Raw genomic sequence first — 21,698 nt, 5'->3', positions numbered from 1 at the left:
GTCTGGATCCCGGTTGGTGTGACTGGTAAAGCGGGTGTTAGGACATACATGAAATGAATATGGGCTCAATCCATAACGCTCAGATTCAAATCCAGATCTGGAACAACCCACACTTCAGGGAGGTTGGTTCCGGCCTAGGTCTAGAGGCTTGGAGTTTTCCCGTTGATATGCTGAATAGCTTTGGAAACAAGCAACTGCATTTGTAGAGCCATGTTTCAAGATATGCACCACTTACAAGAGGAGCAGTGACAGTGACCTGAGTGTCAGGGGGAGATCCTGACTCTCAGATACGGCACTTATATATCCTGAGCTCCCTTTATAATCGCTGCTACTCCATTTACTCGTCTTAGCAAGGCAGTTTTGTTCTCCTAGGGGTTCCAACTCTCTATTCCCCACTCCCTGATTTTTGACTTTTTCCTAACAGTTCTCTCGATGTCTCTTCCCCACCCCAGCCAGGTTTTCCCCTGCTTTCTAGGCCTTCCTGGTTTCTCATCAGTGTTTTCCTCCTTTGAATAGGAGACAGCTACTTGCATTAAAACACCAGCTATCCCAGCTCTAAGACAACATGGATTTCGACGGCATTCAAGCTCTCGCTTTTCCCCCTGACCTGTTGCTGCACCAAGAGGGGGAAAAAAGCCTTAGATAAAAGTTCAATCCATTTACGGTGAGAGATTTCGATCTGCCCAGGAAGATCTGATCCCCCAACATCCATCTCTCTTCCCTTTGTTAAAGGGCCTAGAGAGGTGTTTCTCTCCACTGCCATTCTGTGACTGAGCCTAGTGTCAGACTGGGCTCTTCCACCCTGCGATTCTCCAGGGCTTCTTAGTCACAAGGGGTGGCAAAGGTGGCTGAGGGACCACATGTGCTCCACAACCCGGACACTATTCCCTGTCACGATCTGTCCACAAGGGACACATCCAAACATACCAATACCTGTCGTGCCAGGACTCTTCTGATCACTAATTATAAGAATGAAGCCCCCTTTGCATGTGGCAATAAGATCTCTATCAGGAGCAGCAGAAGTGCCCTAAAAGTGTGTGTGTGGGGGCCACAGGTGACCGAACCGTGGCAGCTCCGCCTCTTCCACGCCCCTCCCCCCGAGGCGCCACTCCCACACCGCCTCTCCCCCCCAAGACCTTGCTCCCGCGCCACCTCTTTCCTCCCACCCCCTGCTCACGCCTCTCCCCTGGCTACTCCCGTCGCTCGCCCGTATGGCCGGAAAAAGTGGAAGGGCATAGCTGTTCTGGCACCCCGCTCTCTCTACTGCCCTCTAAAATGACACTCTACATGTTCATAGCATCGTACAAGCACCGACGAACCGCATGGCTGTAAGGGAGCTTTGCAGAACATTATCCTCATTTTACAGACTGGCAAACGGAGGCACAGAACAGCTAAGTGACCTACCCCAAAACTGCACTGTCAATGCCAAAACTGAGATGAGAGCGCTCAGGCTGCTGGCTGCCAGCCTCATCCTCCTTACACTACAGCGCACGGCGCCCACTTTTTACAGCGCGTGAAACGTGTATTTGCAAACACATCCTATAACAGACCTACTGGTACAGCGCAGAAAATGTTCATTTTCCAGAGAGCTTTTGCACTCTCTCTGTCAAGAGAGCAGGGTCTGATTTTGGTCTATTCATAGGGTTCCACCAGGGCATTCTCCAAAAACTACACTGAATGCGATCAGTGCCTGAGCAGATCCTCATCAGGGGCTGCGCGTGCATTCTCATTAAAGCATCTCCTGAGCCCTTCAGTAAAATACGATAATACGTGATGGAGGCCTGATTGGAATCACCTCCAGCTTTCGTGTTTTGGGGCAACGCAGAGGCTTGTTTTGGGAGGCCCTCTCCCAACAATCGGCATTTCCCCTCCCCCCTCTTTCCTCATGGAGCACAAGGGTTTACTCATTCTGGGGGAGAGGGGGCTAAAAATTAGTGGAGTTTACTACATTGCGTTTCGTAGTCAAGGTATCTGTCCAAAGAATGGGTTCATTCAGACGACTGAAATTATTGTGTCATCCAGGACACAGGACAAAGCCGAGGCCTTATTGCCCATCTAGGGAAAACGCCCTACGTGCAGCACAACTCCTGGCAGGAGTCGAGGAGGAATGTGTCACATATTGGGAATGATACCTGCAATTGTCACGTTCAAGGAATTGACGGGGCTTCTTTAATTTGCCTTTGGGGTATTCGTGAAGACAACCCATCAGAACAAATGCTAGCATCCTAGAAGCAATCAGGACACCGAACAAGCACCCTAGACAAGCACGCTTCAGGCTAAAGTTTAATTGCACCGATCAGGAAAGGAACTTGGGGAACCAGAGCGGCGAAAGGAACCTGCAATGCTATAGATGACATTGTCATGTGACAAAGGTGAAGGATCTCAGGAGTAGCTTTCATCTAGCACTGAACAATGAGCTAGATGAAAGAAAAAGGAGAATAATTTTATCCTTCAAACTACTATGCCTCTCTCCCCCGCTTCACTGCTACCTAGATCCTTCTGGGTCCAGCCCCTCCTGGCTGGATTCCTGACGGAGTTTTAAAGAAACAGAGCACACATCGTCATCACACGCTTTACAGGGGAAACGGCCCTATGTGATTCAGAGTCAGACAGCCTAGCAGGGTAACCAGCACTTCCCACCAGGAATAAACGGCTGCAACACATGTTTCGGAACACACACACACACACACACACACACCCCTCTGACATTTCTGCATCTGCTGTTGCAGTGTTGCCAACTCTGGAGTCTCACAAGATTTGACGTTTATCTTAAATCCTCAGCTCCTGAAGTGATGAAGCTCAGCTTTCATTAAAATAAAATGTAAGAGCCTGTCTCCTGTGGTTGTAAAAAAAAAAAAAAAGCTTGGAAACATGAACTCTAAAGGTGCAGAAACCAGAAGGCAAATATTAAAAAAAAAAAATCCCAAATGTATACTGATTATTTTAAATCTCGTGATTTTTCAGCCAATCTCGTGATTTTTCAGTGCTTGAAGTTAGCAGTGCTGCAATTGATAGCGCTCATATTGACATTGTTTGGGACCAATCTGAAAAATCCAGGGCAAAACTCCAGTTTGATTTGAACCAGAACCAATTTTTTCATCTAAATCAAAAAAACTCAACCAAAATTCACTGCTAATGGATCAAAATATTTTGCGTCAACTCAGACAGAAATCGAATGGGTTTTTTATTCATTTTGAGTCAACTGAAAGGTTTCAGACAGCTCTACGAATTTTGACTTTTTCACTTTGATGTGGCTATTTTGGGGTCTCTTCCACCTTTTTTTTTTTTTTTAAATGGCCAAATTTGAATTCAAAATGCCATTGTGAACCATAAAAGTCAAAATGAGACATTTACAAATGGTCAAAACAAAACGTTGAGCATTTTTTTGAAAAAAAAAACAACAACAACAACACAACAACCACCAAAAAACCCCAACATTTTGCTCCTGGGCAAAACTATTGGTTGAATTCAACCCAAGTTTTGCGAATAGTTTCAGAGCAATGAAAAATGCATTTTCAATGGGGAAAAGAGAAATCTATTTGTTGAAAAAATGTTGCCCTGCTCTAGTTGACTTCAGTGACAATGCCAGTTTACAGCAGCTGAGGAACACACACGTTGGGCTAAATCCTGGGAGGAGAACTCAACAAATGGACCAGTTCAATTCAGTTCTGCTGGCCACACCTATTCCTAATGGGGCAACCTTCCTGTTCCTGCCTGGGGCAGTGTGAAGGAGGAGATATTTGTATGGAACCCACAACTTATGCTAACCCTGCTAGCTAGATACATAGAAATGTTTCCCCGATAGCTGGAGCGGGAGAGAGAAAAGACGAGACAGTGAGTTTTCTGCTGTACTTACATTGCAAAGTTGCTGTCTAGGAAACACCTGTTTCTGAGCAGCCCTGCCCAGAGCTGCACGCCGACAATCCCAAAGATGAAAAAGACAAAGAAGCACAAGAGAAGGACGTTGCCTAACATAGGCAGAGTATCTAACAGCAGGGTAACGAGTATTCGCATACCTGTGGGGAGAAGGAGAAAACAGGTTATGTGAGCCCTTCGAGCAGGACACAGCTAGACACAGGTGTTATGATGAGCTCCACACATTTAGGAGAAGCTTTCTCATCACTTTCGCAGCTTCAGAAGCAAGCTCGCAGCTTCTAAGTGTGATGAGCTGTACAGTGGCACACAAAGCGACGTTATCTTCTGCAGTTATCTTGGGTCCATCTTCCCTTTTCAATGGAAGATGGACCCAAGTCAAAGATCAGTACTTCCCTAAGGGCTGGGAGGGCTGGATCAGGCAGTCCAGTTCAGGCTCATCTCTCACTTTTCAGTTAGAGGTATTACAATCTGTATTACAGGGTGGCCTACAGATTAGGGCCCCATCGTGCTAGGTGCAGTACAGACACACACACACAGACTCTCCCCATGCTGAAGAGATTGCAATTTAAATAGACATGACAGAGTGCGAGAGAGGAAACAGAGTGATGAAGTGACTTGTCCAGTCACACAACTGGTCGGTGGCAGAGACAGAAACAGAATCCCTGGTCTCTGGCTCCCATTCCAGTGTTTTAGCCACTAGCCTAGGCTAGTTGCTGCAGGTAGAGGAAAGATGCAAAACGTGGATCCAGATTCTGTACACCCCAGGCCAGGTTTGGAGGGGTGCTCATATGTAGGGTTCATCTTAAAGCTGCTGCTGAATATTCAAAGGCCATGAAAATGCAAAAGGTTTAGCGTCACATGCCAAAAAGATTCATTTGTATGTAGCACGTATTTCTACAAAGCAAGGTTAAAGGTGGGATGTTTAGAAGTGCCCGGCATTATCCTACCTCTGTTGTAGGGTGACCAGATAGCAAGTGTAAAAAATCAGGACAGGGGGTAGGGGGTAATAGGTGCATATATAAGAAAAAGCCCCCCAAATCGGGACTGTCCCTATAAAATCGGGACATCGGTCACCCTACTCTGTTGCCACTGAAGTCAGAGGTAAATTGACACCCCTCCCATACCACAACACACTGCATGGTACATAAACACTGATGACTTTGCAAGCTAGACTATCATTGTGAAATGCCCCCCCCAAAAGAGGCCAGTGACTCTGGGAGTCATCTACTCAGCTCTTCTGAAAAACCACACTCCATGCAGCCTGCAGGAACCCAGCTGATAGGTTTGCCCTTTTAGCATTAGAGGGCATCAGAGCTGCTGCTCTGTACAAACTACAGATAGCTGGAAAGGCTGGCAAAATATGTATTTTAAAAAACGTATTAAAGAATTTCACAAGAAGCCAACAATTTCCTTCTCCCCTAACAATATGGGGCCCGGCGTGGAGACGAAGGGGAGTTTTAATGCAGATGCTCTCTGCACCTTTTCCAGAGACGTTTTAGCCTTCAAACAGGCACAAGGAATACAGGGTTCCCCCTCACTATTCTCAACCAATATGCATTGGCCATTAGTTGGAGGCAACCTCTCCAAGGGATAAGAGAGGGGCTGATAATCCAGAGTCTCCTCCATCTTGACCTCGCTGCTTAGGCTCTTCGTGGGGGTGTTTTTCTGTGATGTGGACACCTCATTCACTATGATATGGGCAGGAATCAACACACTTTATGTAGGCTACTGGTCAGCCATCAGGATACATTCCTGGTCACTACTGATTTGAACCTGTGACCTATGCATGAAAGGCACCATATCTCCTTACCAACTATTGTGCAATGCATGTAACCCCATCACACGGGCGTTGGGACAACCTCTTGCCTCACCTTTGTTAAATGTTAGTTTTCCTGTTTTCATTTGCAGCTCAGACTTGGGGAGTAATTCAGTAGTCTCCCTCCCAAAAGACAAGAAGTCTTCAAGAGAACCCACCTGACTCAACCTTTGTCAGGCCTCTTATGATACATCTGGTGAAAACGTGAACTTCCCTGGTGTTTCGTGTCATTTCAGTTCCTGGTGCTAGGGTGGATGTTATGGAAAATAACACCCTGGCAAGGCTTGGAGAGAAAAAACAGCGCCTCCCACGATCGCAGGGACCGGTGTCGAGTTTATCATTGTCACTGCGCTAATGAAACTTCCTTTGTGTGCTTGGGGTGGCGTTAAAGTGGGGAGACAACAGAACACTCGGTATGTGTCAGCACTGAGACACTCCCAAAACATTTATTAACTTGGCACCCTCTTTTTCTCCCGTTTGTCTTGCTTTACGTGCAATCATTTGTGTTTACACAGGCCGTGTTCTCCGCTCCATTGGAGGAGCGCACAATGCAGCTCAGAGAAACTGGGGCATCCCAGATCCAGTCCAGAATCATGGCCTTTTCATTTCACGTTTTGAACTGAATCATTCTCCTTCTGGCTGCTTTTTCAGATGGCTCCCACCCTGAGAGATTCTGCCTCCTTGGCTGCCTGCATACAACTTCCCTCCAAACCTCTTCCCTCTTTGATTTTGCTCATGGGATTCAATAGGGCGGGGAGGGAGCACTCCTGCACGAGCCAGTGAAGTCAACAGAAATGAGGAGAGTAGGATAAAAGACAGACTTTACATCTCGGAACTGCATGTGAATTGGATGCTTGCAAGGTGGCTTCCCAGAATGCTCCGGGTGTGGGTGAATCAAGACTTAAAGTTTTAAAACTCTGGGCTGCCAAGGCTCATCTCCACTGAAGCTGCATTTTACATGCTGGGAGTTCCCCCTCCTGACTCAGGAACTCAGTGTTATTCAATGAATTCACACTGCAGGGCAGGATGACGTGTGAGGCCAAAGGCTGTGTCTCTCTCCGATGGACTAAGGGCTCAATAAACTTTCTAAAGAAACGTCCCTACTCTTCAGCCCACCTGCCAGCATCGTCTTCTATTCAAAAACTACCTTCTGGGAAACAAACACGTGCCAACAAGTAACTCACCCGATGCCCTGAGGAATCCTTACCTACCCAAAATTCATCTGGGCAGAAGCATTCTTATAATATCCACAACCTGTCAGCGCCCCAGCTGGGGTGTAACAAATCCTTGGCCTACAGACAACAATCACACTCATATAGGGAGCAGGGCTAGAAATCTGTCCCTTCCACTCCAAAAAATACAGGCCTCTGCCACTGAAGCTAAAGAAGAACCTTCCTACCTGATGGTAGCAGTAGGTCTTTTATCCTCTTTCTGAACCAGCCACCAGAGGGCGATATCACTCTGATATACACACTAAGTCAGTGCTTTACAGTGGGCCCAAGATTTCATCACTGGTGCCAGTGGATGTGTCAAAACCTGCTCTTCACAGCCACAGGAAACTTTAATTTCTGTGCTATATTTCGGTGATAGGAGAGAAAAATGGCGGGAACATGAAGGTCCCAGAGGGTGCAAACTATCAACGAGACGGGTGAACGTTACCTGCAACATACAGAAGCTTTGCTGACACCACTTTAAGCCCATGATGCCCACCACCGTTCTCCCGGTGTGCTCTCAAGTGCTGTCAGACTGCGCTGCTGTCAGGCCGCCAGTCCTTTCACAATGCCTGACTGATTGTCTGGCTGCCTCAGGGAAACAGCACTGCAATCCCTTTCCCTGATTGGTATTGAATTGTCAGGGTTTGGGGGTGGGGATTCCATATCGAGCATTTTCAAAAGGCACTAATTGTTCCAGAAGTAAAGGACAGATCCGTAGAGTCCTCCAAGGGGCAAACCACGATTTCAATGCAATTTACAAGGACGGGAACAGGAAGAAAGCAGGCGAATGTTAAGAGCGTGCCTGTGAATCGTGGAGACAGAGGGGATTAACCAGACTGCTGTACAACATAAAGAACCTATCACCACGTATACTCCACGCTTCCTATTACTGGTTAGCCGTAGTTAGGCTATAATTCTTTTCTAGTAGCAGTGGCAATAGGAAAGTCCTGTGGAAGATCTCCCAGACATGGGTCACTAAGTTAGGGCACTAGTCCTGGAAGTAGGAGACCCCATTTCATCCGAGTCTTCCCGTGTGATCTAGGGCAAGTCACTGAGGGCTTGCCTTCGCTGCAAACGTTAACTCGAGTTGGGTCGAATGAGGCAACAGGCTGGTGGTATGAGCAGCCCAGAGTAGTTTGAGTCCCCGGTACATCACTAGCTCAAATGCCACTATACCTTCAACCTACATCCTGTCAGGCCAGCTAGCTGGAGTTTAAAGCACCACTGAACTCGAGCTAAAGACTTTTGGGTACAGATGGGAGTCATGTTGGGGGAGTACTTGAGTTATACCTACAGCTAACACAGCAGTGAGGACAAGCCCTTAGCCTCGCTGTGCCTCAGTTCTCCTTCTGTCAAATGCAGAGAAGAGACCTGCCTGACCTCACAGGGGAGTTGGGAGGATAAAAACTGTGATGCACTCAGATGCTATGGTAATGGGGTGGGGGACGGGATAGAAGTTCCTAAGGTAGTTAGTTAGAACTGTTATTCTTAAATACCCAAATCAGGGAGCTAGGGGGTAATTCTGGGCTACTCGTGCTGTTTTTCACAAAATTAGGGGTATTGGGGCCAAATACCAATATGGGTAAAATGAAAATGAATTCTCTTGAAATGAATCATTAGTAGTAGTAATTATATATTTATGACACCCAGAAATGGGCTTGGCACTTGACAGTACAGGTAGCATGAAGATCTAGACTGCACCCCAAAGAGTTGGCAATCTGAATACAAGGTTCTTCCCCCTTTCCTGCACTAAACGGTTGTATGATATTGCTGGTGTCATTTTAGTGGCTGATGTGTCCCACCCTAGAGGTGGCTTCATTTTGGTGGGGCGAGTGACGGCACCCATCCCTACAGCTTAGAATTCTGCAAAGAACATGGACAATTGTAAAACTGCTACCTCTTAATAATATTGTTGATTTCTCACCTGATGAAATAGGGCCAGACAGTGAGCCGGCATCCATGCAAACCAATCGACAACCCCAAGGCAGTGGAAATGTCACATCAGCTGTGCTGGAACGCCAGACAGCAGAGAAACCCTCTGAACGCCATGACGGTGTCTCATGCTACCGTAGCTTCAGCTAATGGAAGTGAAAAAGTAGCAAGCTAGCTTTTCTCCTCCTGCTGTTTAGTCCTCCCACTGCCACGGAAATATTGCAGAGGAAGATGGTGAGCCAGAGATTGAAAACTGGAGCAGAATCAATTAGGGGAAAGACTCTGCTCTGTGGAAAAGATGCAGCAGCCCAGCAGGGAGAAGGAAAGAAACCTCAGTCATAATATCTACTTCTACAAGGCCTTGTTCTCCTAGTGCATAGAGTTTGGTGCTGTCTGAAAGTCCCATGCTAAGCGTATGCGTGTGACGACGGTTCATTTACACATTGATGCACAAAGCTTCCCTAATAACGTTGGGCCTGTCCCCTAAACAAGCCATGGCAAACTAGTACCATTAAGGGGTTTGTCTTTCTTGGCCCTGTGGAAGAAACCATGTTTAAAAATGACCGTTGCTAGCATGGTTTCCTTGACTATACGTAGGCTTTGCAACCTTGTTGTAACCATGTGAGTCTCAAGATATTAGAGAGAAAAAGTGGATAATGTAATATCTTTTATTGGACCAGCTTCCGAAAGAGACTCGTTTTTGAGCTTATACAGCCCTAAAGAAGAGCTCAGTGTAAGCTCAAAAGCTTGTCTCTGTCACCAACAGAAGTTGGTCCAATCAAAGAAATTACCTTACCCACCTTGTCTGTCTAATATTTTTAGGCTTGGCAGAATTAGATTTTAAGTTTTTTAAAATAATTTCGACCGATAATATTGCTGTTTATTTATAAGAATGTTTTCCTGATTTTTATCCATTTAAATTTTCGCAGTTGCGGGAAATTATGGGGTGGGTGTGTGGGTTAGACAATAATTATTCAATGACAGTGGATGTTGAGATTAAAAAAAAGGTAAAGCTTTATAACTGTTACAACACAAATTGTCAACATCACTTGTCAAAATGACAAATTACGTGTCCTTAAATCAACTCTAAGAAGTTTTCAAGCAGCATTTTCCTTACGTTGCCTAACTGTAAATATCAATTATTCTGGATGGGAATACATACGCTTGTGTATGTATGGTGATATCGACGCTAATTGACATTCACCATTAAAAAACAGTCTTCCAAGCCTAACTGTACTGGTCAAGGACTTACGGATGGGGCTTACCCAACAAACCAGAGATTCTCATAAATGAAGGGTCAAACTGTGCCTTCGCTCTGTGCTTTGTAGTTAGAGGTCAGGGTGACTTCCAAGTTTAAGTTAAAGCAAGAAAAAAGCCCATCCTGACGAATAATGACATGCAAATTAGCGGTTCAATAAAGGTTAAATGAGTCTTTCCAAAACCAACCAACCATAATTTGAGCAGCTGATAATTGTAGCTTTGAGAGAAAGAAAAGGAGAACTAAAAAAACCCCAACAATGCTAAGTTCCAAAAAAGGAAAGAGCTCTAGGAACTGAACATTCCGATGGAAAACATCACGCATGGTGCAAATCAGTCTGTCTGACAGATAATGCTGGCGACAGTGCAGTCTTCAGGGGCATTTTATCCCGTTAAGAGGCTGCTCTGCAAAGTACTCTCTGTGTAGAGCTATTTCTCCCTTAATTTCCCCGCCCCTGCAAGATGTTACCTTCCATTAGTTATCCCATTTGGATAGAGAATGGCATTTAAATTCTGATGTATTTTCTCTCTTACCCTCTTAATTTTCAGGTTGCTGCTTCTTCCAGCCAACTCCCAAGTCATGTCTAATGCATCGCTGAGTAGTTCTTAATTACACAGGGCTGCAGCTCGATGTCCTTTGACTTCAGAGGGAGTTTTGTCTGCGTATGGGCTAAGAACATCAGGATTTGGCCCAGTTGCCCAGGCAGTGCCACTTTTTTGGCCTAACCAGACCAGACCCTCAGCTTGTGGAAGTCAATATAGCTGCATTGACGTCAATGGGGCTGCACTGATTTATGCACATTCCATCCAAGGATCTCAAAGCACTGTGAGATCATCAGCTACGAGCAATAGCTCAGCTCTTCTCCCATACAGAGATAAGCTTGATGCTGGGGGAAGAGGATGAGTAGCGGGGCAAGTTACGCCTCCCTAATTCCCCAACTGCATTTGCACCATCCCAGGCCTTTTGGCATAAATTACAAGAGGCTGGAGGCTACAACATCGTACATAGACTGGTTCTGGTCCTTGTGGGATCTTATATCAGCTGTGAGTTAGCCTAGTGCAGACATGCTCCACACCACCCCCAACGCAAGCCCTCCCACCCCCATAGCAGGATGTAGGGGGGCGGTTAGCGTAGCAGATGGCTATGCTACTTTACACCACCTGAGAACTTCACTGTGGCAAGGGAACTGTAGGGGAACCTATACCGGTTAGGGCCAGAGTCCATCACTTTACCCTGTCCGAGTGGTGCAAAGTGGCAGGATCAGGAAGAGAGAATCCTTACCAGTAAGATAAACCTCAATAGTAATAACTAGTCTCACAATGTCTTGTGACGTAGATGTTACCCCCTATACAAATGGAGAAACTGATGGACAGACAGCATAAAAACTCTTCAAAAGTCACCGAACAAGTCAGTGAAAGAGCTAAGAGTAAAACTCGGTCTTCCTCAACTCCCAGTCGTGTGCATTAACTATTCAACGTGTTGCTTCCCTAAAGTCACTAAAAAGCGCAAGCTTGAGGAGCTGCAATGTCACAACAAATATATATATATTTAAAATACAATAGGAGACTAACTTGAGTGCACAATGAGTTTCTATTTCATAGCATTCATTCCCAATGCACTCTGTAATTCTAACCCCCAAGGAACACATTCAATAGTACTGCCCTTCAGACTTGACTAACAAATCTATCTTTGGAAAAGCAAAGGGCTCATGTAATTCCCAGTGCTAGGAAGAATTTTTGCTCTTATCCTATTCTCCTTCCCCCATCCTAACCATTTTTGGGAAAAAGAAGGTAAAATCTATTTCCTCTGCCAGACAACTTGGTTGTTTAGTGGCACCGCTCTAGAGACTGATCCCATCTGTTAGCTATCTATGCAAGCTGGACCCTCTTAGTAAAATGCCAAGTGTGCCATGGGAAAAGATGATTAGCATCAGTTAGGCTGAAAACAAGCCTCATGATTTCTTTTCAGTTTCATTACATGTGGTGCCCATTTTAAATCACATACTTTTAAAAAAATAACAACAACCCAGCAATGAAATGAGCTCGAAAACAGTGACCACTATTAAAAACCTTACAGCCCGTGCCAAAAACATAAATCGTGGAATTATCTTTTTTCCCAGTCATTTCCAAGGAATAATTTCTAATACAGATGATGTTTTTATTGGCTGGGTTCCGCCTTTCTTTCTTTTCTTTGAAAAAATATCTTGTGGATGAATTTATTGCACATGAAAGCGAAGGGGTAATAGAATTGGATGGGGCCAGGCAAAGTGCAAGGTTGTCGTGTGGATAAATTGCTGTGCTATTTTTGACAGATCTCCTCTTTGGAGGCTTTTGGTTCCCTGTTAGAACTGTCCTCTAATTCCTTCCATCTACTATGCAGTAACTGCAGTTAAAATCTGCTTAGATGATTGTTCTTCCAAAGCTGAGCTCTCAATGCAGTTAGCCCTCAATACCCAATTCGGCTTCCACCAGTCTCTTTTGAAACACCAGCTGCCAAGACCATTTTCCGGCCCCACCATTTTCACCAGGTCACCTCTCCCTGCATTGGATTCCTCCACTGACTCCTTCCTTGCTGGCTCATCAACATCAAGCTTTTTGTCCTGGTCATCAAGGACCATCACAGCTGTGCCCTTCCACACTTTTGCATGCTGGTCTCTTTTCTCATTGTCCCTCATCCTCTCCCATTCAGCCATCCACCTTCCCTCACAAACATCTGTGCACTTCATTCCACGCTGCCTCCATGCATTGACGGCCCTCCCTGAACTGACCCATGACGCCCCCTTCTCCGTCTCTTCCGTCTCTTCTCAATTTATTCCTTTGGGGCCTGATCCAAAGCCCACTGAAGTCAGTAGCAAGACTCCCTTTGAGGTCAGTGGGCTTTGGGTCACATTGTCTTTGATTCCATTGGATTTCTGACGCCAACCAAAAATCATGTGACTGTTAGAATCCAGTTTTTTTTTTTAAAGTAAGTCTCTACCCCTCATGATTGTGAAGAAAAGCTTGAAAAATGTTACCCCATTGCAACTGGCACAGTAAACTCTGCCTGAATCTGAAGAGAGCCTGAAACAACAGCTGTGAGGGGGAGACCTGCACCATACATCTCAAGGGGGTGTTAACGCCACTTAGAAGCTACGGCCAGCACTATTCCAACAGAGGGCTGTGTGCGCGCTAGAAGACATGTACAGCAGGCCTGGTCCACTCACTCAAACAGATGCATTCCAGCCGCTGGTTAAATATGGGGGTGCCCCTGACAGCTCTCCTGCCTCTGTGCAGGGGACGTGAGCCTGCTGCCCCAAGGGAAGGGTCCAAGCACCATGTGTCCCTGGGGGGGGGGGGGAACCATGTTACTGCCCCACCTCTCTCAAAGGGAACATATTCCCCATCCCTTAATGGATGGATGGGGCCAGTGGCGAGCTGGCGCCGGTTTGCGCGAACCAGTTGTTAAATTTTGAAGTCAGTTTAGAACCGGTTGTTAAAGGGTTGGGCAAACTCCGGCTTGCGGGCCACATGCTGCCTGCAGGACTGTCCTGTCCATCCTGCCTGAGCTCTCGGCTGGGGAGGCTCCCCTGTGAATTTTTACTCACCCGGCGGCACTCCGAGCCTTCGACGGCAACTCCCGGAGCGACTGAAGGACATGCCGCCTAAGTGCCGCCGAAGATACGAAGTGACTGAAGGAACCGGTTCTTCAGCTTCTGGCAGCTCACCACTGGATGGGGGGACAGTATGGGGTGTGGGCATGGGGAATCCTGTATCCTGGTATGTTCCAGGCTGACCTAATCCAGCCCTGGGTCCCAGTAGGGGGAAGTCTAAGAACCGCTATTCCTACACTACTCTATTTAGATCAGCTTTGTGAAAGTCTATCCCAAGCCACTCACTCAAGGGAAGTCTCTTTTTCTGATGGGCAGGTAGATATTTTACTCCTTCCTACACACCCCCAATTTATGGCAATTTGGCAAGGCTGATTTTAACACACTCCAGATGAGGCCAAGCCGACATGCTGCATCTCAGGGAGGCAAGGGAAGGGGGTTTCGCGGGTTGAATTATGTCCAGGAAAGTTGTGCAATGACCCTCATCAATCACAGCACAGGAATGGGAGTCGCAGTGCAAGGTTCCCTTCCCACCTTCTCCACCCCGTTCTCTCTCACAGCTCAATTCCATTCTATGGCTGGAGAGTGGCTTAGTCTCTATGGCTGATTAGTGCCAATTGTTATACTGATTTATGGGATGAGTCGCCTTATTCAGGGTTTCAGCAGGGGATGAATTTCCCTCTGTGTTAAGCTTTGGAATCCCCCTGGATCAAAGCTGCCTGACTGTACAAACATAAGTCAGCATTATTATCCTGGTCATCAGTTGCTCTGAAAAAATAAAAATGGTGGGTTATCACGATCCATTCAGGGCAGATCCTGGATCGTATCAGACATCAGGCTGGAGCACTAAAAATACCAAAGTCAAAAGTGGACAGAGTTAGTGCCTTATAAACAAGAAACAGTCTCTGCTTATCTACCCTCCAGGAATTGAGATCCTTCTAAGAATACTAATCCTACTTTGGCACTAATTCAAGATGCTATTAACACTATGAGCCTGTCCCAGGGGCTCATCAGGCCAAGCAACTCAAAACATGGGTTTAGCTCTTTGAATTTAATCTCATAGTCTGTTAGAAATTCATCATTTTTTTTCATTATTACCCCTCTTCTGAAGAAAAAGCAAAACAGGGATTATGGCACCAAGCGCCCAAAAAATCCCACTTCAAAGCCTCAGTAGCAAACTCATAAAGCAGAACCATAAAGTTTGGACCCGGATCAAAATTTCCCCAAAGCTGTGGAGGCATTTAGAGACAGGGTGTTGGTTCAGACCCATTTACTTAGGTTTAGTCTACAATACAAAGTTGTGCCAACATAGCTATGTTAGCTAGGACTGCGAAAAAATCATCTCCCCCTAGCTGATAGAAGGATGCCAGATAACCCCTCCCATGCATACACAACTATATCGACAGAAGAGTGCTTTTGCTGGCATAGCTAATGTTGTTTGGGGAAGTGGTGCAGCTATGCCAGAATATGCTACGTCTCCGCATAATTATGTTGGCATAGCTGTACTGGCAGAGGCTCTGTCGTGCAGACAAGCTCTTAGAATGAAATGATTGTCCTTAAGGCCCCAATTCAACCAAGCACTTAAGCATGTGCTTAAATTCCACTGACTTCAAGTTAAATTAGGCACAGGTTTAAATGCTCTCCTGAATTACAGCCTAAAACACCTTCTAATTCAAAAGGCAGCTAGGGGGTGGCTGAATGGATGCAGAAAAAAATAAGAACCAATTTGAACCTTTACCCCCAAAACCTGAATCTTTCTTGTGGTTTGAAGAAGTTCAGAGAGCTCCCTTACCAACTAGGTCATATTTTTGTTCCACTCTGCACTTTTCCCACTCCCAGCCGGGACTAGAAACAACGGAGCCAAAAACCCATGAGAAAGGCTACTCCCTGGGATATTTCTGGCCTGATGAGAAATCGTGATAAAAAATTAGATTCTGAATCCAAAGCCTCTGAGGTCCCTTCAGTCCTTGTGTGTACCCTCCAAAGTTTTTTCTGACTTGAAAAAATGTCACCACGGAATTTTTTTTAAAAAAAGAAAGTCTAAAAACTGCAAGAGCCGAGAGAAACTTCAAAGAGTATTCCTGCAGTCAAACATCATCTGTTTTCTTGCCCGTTCATGTAAGGTATTGGAATCAGAACAATTTAGTGGGAGTTTGTTTTGCTGTCTGTAGCTGTGCCGACATTATGGGCAATTAATCTAAGTGGGATGCTCAATGATAATGCCATACAATTGAAATGCATTTTTAAACAGGAGCAGGAAAAGCAATTTCTGGAGGGAACCTGAGGATTTGCAAACAATTACCCTGCCTCTCCAAAAAGAGAGGATTTTAGTTAAAGAGTGATGAAAGTGATATAGAATTAGCATATCAGTGAAGGATCTCTCAGAAGAGGGATGGTAGCAACCCAGAAACAATTTCAACTGGTTGGCTCATCTTTCAAATTGAATTTAGAGATAAACAGCTGAATCCACTTGAAAATGGGCTTAGGGACCACTTGAACTTTCTACAGGGGGTGAACCCAATTTTGTTCCACCTTGCAATGAACGCTCTTCGGTATTTCACCAGAAGCACAGACTGTTGTGCCACTAATCCTGAGCACAAAGAAATGGCAAAACATCTGAGAGGAGCAATGAGCCTATCTAGAAAATCGGGATCTTCTTAGCCTTGATTTTTCCCCCCTGAAAGGAACATTTTATTTGCCTTGAGATATCAGCGTGCTGGGAACTTTATAGACAGAAATGGAGACAAGTTTCCCTGTCCCAAAGAGTTTAAAATAGCCTTGCAAAATATCCATAGAACCATAGAGATATCAGGCTGGAAAGGACCTTGAGAATTCACTAAGTCCAGCCCCCTGTGCTGAGGCAGGACCACGTAAACCTAGACCACCCCAGAGAGGTGTTCGTCCAGCCTGTTCTTAAAAACCTCCAGTGATGGGGATGCCACAACCTTCCTTGGAAGCCTATCCCAGAGCCTAACTACTCTTTGAATCAGAAACTTTTTCCTACTACCTAATCTAAATCTCCCTTTCTGTAGATCAGCCCATTACTATTTCTCCTACCTTCATGGGCAGGGAGAACAATTGATCAAAGCCCTCTCTATAATAGCCCTTAACATATTTGAAGACTTATCAGGTCCCTCCCAACCCCCCCTCCCCGTCTTTTCTCCAGACTAAACATGCCCCCTTTTTTTAACCTTTCCTCATAAGTCAGGTTTTCTAAACCTTCTATCGTTTTTGTTGCTCTTCTCTGGGCTCTCTCCAATTTGTCCACCTCTTTCCTTAAGCGTGGTGCCCAGACCTGGACACAGGACTCCAGCTGTGGCCTCACCAGTGCTGAATGGAGTGGGACAATTACCTCCCGTCTCTTACGTTCGACACTCCCATTAATACACTCTAGAATGATATTAGCCTTTTTTGCACATCGTTGGCTCATATTCAAGTTGTGATCCACTCGTAACCTCCAGATCCTTTTCAGTGATACTACAACCTAGCTAGTTATTCCCCATTTTGTAGTTGTACTTTGCACTTGTCTTTACTGAATTTCATCTTGTTGATTTCAGACCCATTTTCTAATGTGTCAAGGTCATTTTGAACTCCAATCTTGTCCTCTAAAGGGCTTGCAAACCCTCCCAGCGTGGTGTCATCCGCAAATTTTATAAGAGTGCTCTCCACTCCATTATTGAAGTCATTAATGAAAATACTGAATAGTACCGGACCCAGGACTGACCCCTGCAAACCCCATTAGATAAGCCCTCCCATCTCAACAGCTAATCATTGATAACTACTCTCTGAGTACAGTCTTTCAATCAGTTATGCACCCACCTTATAGTAATTGCTCTAGATCACATTTCCCTCCTTTGCCTATGAGAATTTCATGGGGGACTGCGTCCAAAACTTTACTAAAATCAAGATACGAACATTTACCAGCCCAGGTACAAAATCTACACCCCTGCCCTTCACCAGGTTTGATGATAATGCTAAAACTAATGATATTTTACTCACCCATAAAAATATGACTTGCCCGAGGGAAGCAGGGGACTAGATTTTCGCAAGGTTTACAATCTACGTACGCTGCCCAGGAGAGTCTAGGTCTTTGCTTCTCCCACTCTTTGGAATATCAGTTTTACTTGCCCTCCCTGAGAGGCCTCAGCCTAGCTGTCAGTCAGACGAGGAAGAACCCCCCCCCCAACCCCTTGTTCAGACCCTGGGGGATTTACTGAGCATATTGAGTCGCAACCACATTGCTTGATTGCCATGAATGGCCACTGGGTGGGTGGGGCCAGAGTCTTTGCCCGCCCCCCAAAAGGGGGCGGGCAGAGGTGATAAGGCAGAAAACCACTATGTCGGTGAGTGACCCAGATCCTTGGGACGCCTTCATAGCTGCACGACTCGGCAGCTTCTGTGGTCTCTGCAGCATGGGATGCAAGTGGCACCTACAGAGCCTTTGGTGTCTACATGTAGATTCACGTCAGCTCTCCAGAGCAGGGACTGGCTCTTCCTGTGTTAGTTCAGCCCCCAGCCTCGTGGGGTGCAATTCTGAGAGGGTTCTTTGGGTGCTACGATCATATAAATACATTATACAGCCAGTTACCTGAAAACCCTAGTTAACTGGGTCCACAGTGTGTCCCCCACACAGCCCTAAAAATCACCACATACCTTCAGAAGGGCAGAATACAGCCGTGATAATCTTCCCTTTAAAGAAAACGTGTCTAATTCACGCGTCACCAGTGCAACGCCATATTCACTCCAGTGGGGTTTCATGGCTGTAGCACTGTGGCCAGTTCAAAGGGGAGCCAAGCAATTCGTTGTCTCCACAGCGGCATCTCCGGTCAGAGCTCCTCAGCCATCACAGAGCCCCAAAGCCGGGGACACAGCCCCTCCCAGTGACCAGCGGGGCAAGGATCTCACTGACACACACTTCCATCATCACTGAGGGGCCTTGACCAGCCACAGCCCGGGGCAAGTGGCCTGGGCACCAGGCCAGCCATATGGCTTTGGGATCCTCCCCACTCGCCGGGTCTCAGAGCACAGGCTCCAGGATGACCCTGAACGTCTTCACTGCAATTTTAGAGCCCCGGAGCCCAAGTCCCGCGAGCCTGAGTCAGTTGACTCGGGCCAGCTGCAGCCTGCCGCGGGTCTATTATCGCAGTGCAGACGTCCCCAATGAGTCCTCAAGCCTTCCTTTCCAGAGTTCAGTTCAAGCTCTCTCCCCTTGAGGCAGGAGCCCCCAATGCCCCTTCCCAGGGCTGAGTTATAATGCAAACAATCCCATTATTCCCTGCAGGAGCCAGTCTTGCTCTCTGCAGCTGCTTCCTCATGCCAGCTACAGCTTCCTCGGCTTCTGCCCTGCCCGAGCCTCCTAGCTGGACTGTTATCAGCTGCTCATTCTTGTGGCCTCTCCTTTATAAGAGGTCTGGTTTGGTCACGTGACCCGCCAGTCACATGATCTTCATTCTCCGTGAGTTAAGCTGGTCACAGCTGGACTGAGGCCCACCTCCTCTTAAGGGGTCAGACACCCTGGGACAATGGGATAAACAAAGCACCCACGAGGGATCAAATTTGCATGGAAGTCAGTAGGAGCCACACCTGCTTAGCTCCCCGGTGCTGTGCCACTTTCCCCAGGCATGTTCTGAATCACATACACATTTGTGTTCATTGCTCTGGGAAAAAAAGGTTTTTACTTACTTGGGACCCTGTTAATGGCTCGTAGAGGCCTGAGTACCCGGACAGTTCGGATGGCAGATAAGCTTACGTTGTGCCCATCCAGAGAATATTCCATCATGCTAAGGAAGAAAGAGAAAAAGAAGTCAGAACAGAGGTGTCTCATCTCCTAGGCCTTACAAGTGTGCGCGCAGGCTAAAAAGGGGCTGTTCCTAGCTGCTGAGGTGGATCAGTTAGCCGGACAGTATGTGCCCTGGCTATCTCAGGATTACGCGATACAATGGGCACCCTCATGCTCTGCAGGATTAGCAGAAGGCTACCGCAGCACGGGATTGTTGCAGCACTAGAGGAAGCTGCCTAGCTAATGCCGTGATTTACCTGCGGGAAGTAGTGCCTCCTGGAGGGGGAAGTTTTACGAATGAAAGGCCAACGTGTCACTGCCTGGTGTCTGTGAGTGATCTGGCATCCTCTAAAATCACCTGCCCTGGTGCATTACGCTGAGCTGCAGCTACTTACTGAAGCAGTCCTGCTGAAGTCATTGGTTAGTGCCGCTCACCATGACTACTGGTTGCAGAATTAGACCCAACAGAAACTGGAGGCGGGGGAGGGGTCAAAGGGGAACCTATAAATCTCCATGTCAGTGCAAAACGGCTCTTTACAGTACAACGCCGTGTCAGAGATTCCAAGACCAGAAGGGCCCACTGTGATCAACTCGTCTGACCTCCTGTATAACACAGGCCAGAGAACTTCCCCCGAAATCGTTCCCTTTAGAACTTCCCCCAAAATAGTTCCCTCTAGAAAAACATCTCGTCTTGATTTAAAACTCGTCAGTGACGGAGACAGACCGTGACCCTTGGTAAATTGTTCCGATCCTTAAGCCCTTCGCTTGGGAGATTATTCCACAGCCCCACACAGCTCACAGTCAAGAAGATTTTCCTGATATTCCTTTCTCACTACTCCTGTGATACCTCCTTGTACTACCCTGGTGTATTTTCTTGACAGCTTGGCTTTTCTCCTCCCACAAACATCTACAGAAGAGAGCTGGGGAATAACATTCAGGTAGTTTGGGCTGCATTTACATTATTAAAAAAAGGAACATTTTCTTTTTCATGTCCTGTTGCCATTTCACACACGTTTCCCTCCTGGCCTGAGAAAGATGTTAAATTTCGTCAGTTTCGTTGGTCTTTTATAACCAGGAGTGGTAAACATGTCAGGTTTTTTTTTTCTTAAATGGGGCTCTGGCTAGTTAGCTTGGTTGTAATTACAATTTATAGCCTTTGAGCTGACTACAGGGACGCGCTCGTAAATGTGTCACATTTCTCTCACTACTCCTGTTCAGACACCACAATGCATCAAGAGCAAGACTGTGAACCAGCTTTTGGTACCAGAAAGACTTTTTTTTTTTTTAAAGTAATACACAAATTAAAAAGTGGAGCAGGAAGGAGGGAGGCCTGAGAAAAGCAAATACCCAGAAATGTTTCCATCCAATATTTTAAAATTTCAGCAGAAAGCATTTTTATTTTAAACATTCCACAGGCACCTTAAGGACATAGGCACTGAGACTGTCCATGACGCAACCAGGGAGTGAAAATGAAACAGACTAGAAACAATAGTCAAGCTTGCTCATTTTGGGGGGGGTGCCTGATGCGTGAGAGTAGTCTTTACTCATGCAAGTGGTCCCACTGACGTCAGTGGGTTACTCACGAGAATAAGGTTGGCAGCATCAGGGCTTTAGAAATCATATTTTAGCCTCGTTTTAACTGCACACTGATTTCGGTTTCCAAATCGAGCGAAATGCAACAAACATGAAGCCAGATTCTCAGCTGATGTAAATCTGTTGTCGTCCCATTGAGCTATGCTGATTTATACTAGCCAAGGACCTGGCCTGAGATTTTAAACATTTGGTACTTTCAGTACTCTAAAGGTACAAGACAGAAACCGGTATGGGATTTCTATTTTTAAAATATCTCTGCTTTGATGACAGCACACCTTTCAGCAAATGAACCCAAGGATTCTAATTGGTATTTTTATGATAGCACAAATGTGGGAGGACAAGGTCATGTTTTGCCATGACAATCTGATAAGTGACAATATAGTGGAATCCTCTTCTTTGGAACATGCAGATGGAAAGAGAAGTGTGGCAACATTGTGGTGGTCCCCGTTACCATGGAGTCACAGGAAGGCACTGTGCAGAGGGTTATTACGAAGCTGTGATCATGATTGCATAGGAGAACTGGATGACAGATTTGCACCCATTTCTTAGAGTGCTTGCCCAGATTTAACAATGCATTCACCTTGGCTTATGCCCCCGTATGTTCGCTTTCCACAATCATTTGAATAGCTGAGTGTAACTCACAT

The 21,698-nt window shown here is 46.2% G+C and overlaps 1 protein-coding gene across 2 annotated transcripts in view; it reads right to left on the bottom strand.

Moving 5' to 3' along the window:
* The window catches only part of CACNA1H (calcium voltage-gated channel subunit alpha1 H), a 480,369-nt gene that overhangs the window by 172,058 nt on the left and 286,613 nt on the right, over nt 1-21,698 (bottom strand). For both annotated transcript variants that reach the window (XM_037911163.2, XM_043523932.1), the window contains exons 5-6: nt 19,365-19,462; nt 3,857-4,016 (exon numbers count right to left, since the gene is read on the bottom strand). In XM_037911163.2, the coding sequence (XP_037767091.2) occupies nt 3,857-4,016; nt 19,365-19,462 (258 nt within the window). The remainder of the gene's footprint in view (nt 1-3,856; nt 4,017-19,364; nt 19,463-21,698) is intronic.

The sequence above is a fragment of the Chelonia mydas genome, chromosome 10, assembly GCF_015237465.2.
Source record: "Chelonia mydas isolate rCheMyd1 chromosome 10, rCheMyd1.pri.v2, whole genome shotgun sequence".
NCBI lineage: Eukaryota > Metazoa > Chordata > Testudines > Cheloniidae > Chelonia > Chelonia mydas.
Note: the sequence above shows the minus strand (reverse complement) of the source record. Positions and strands in the feature narration are given on the sequence as shown.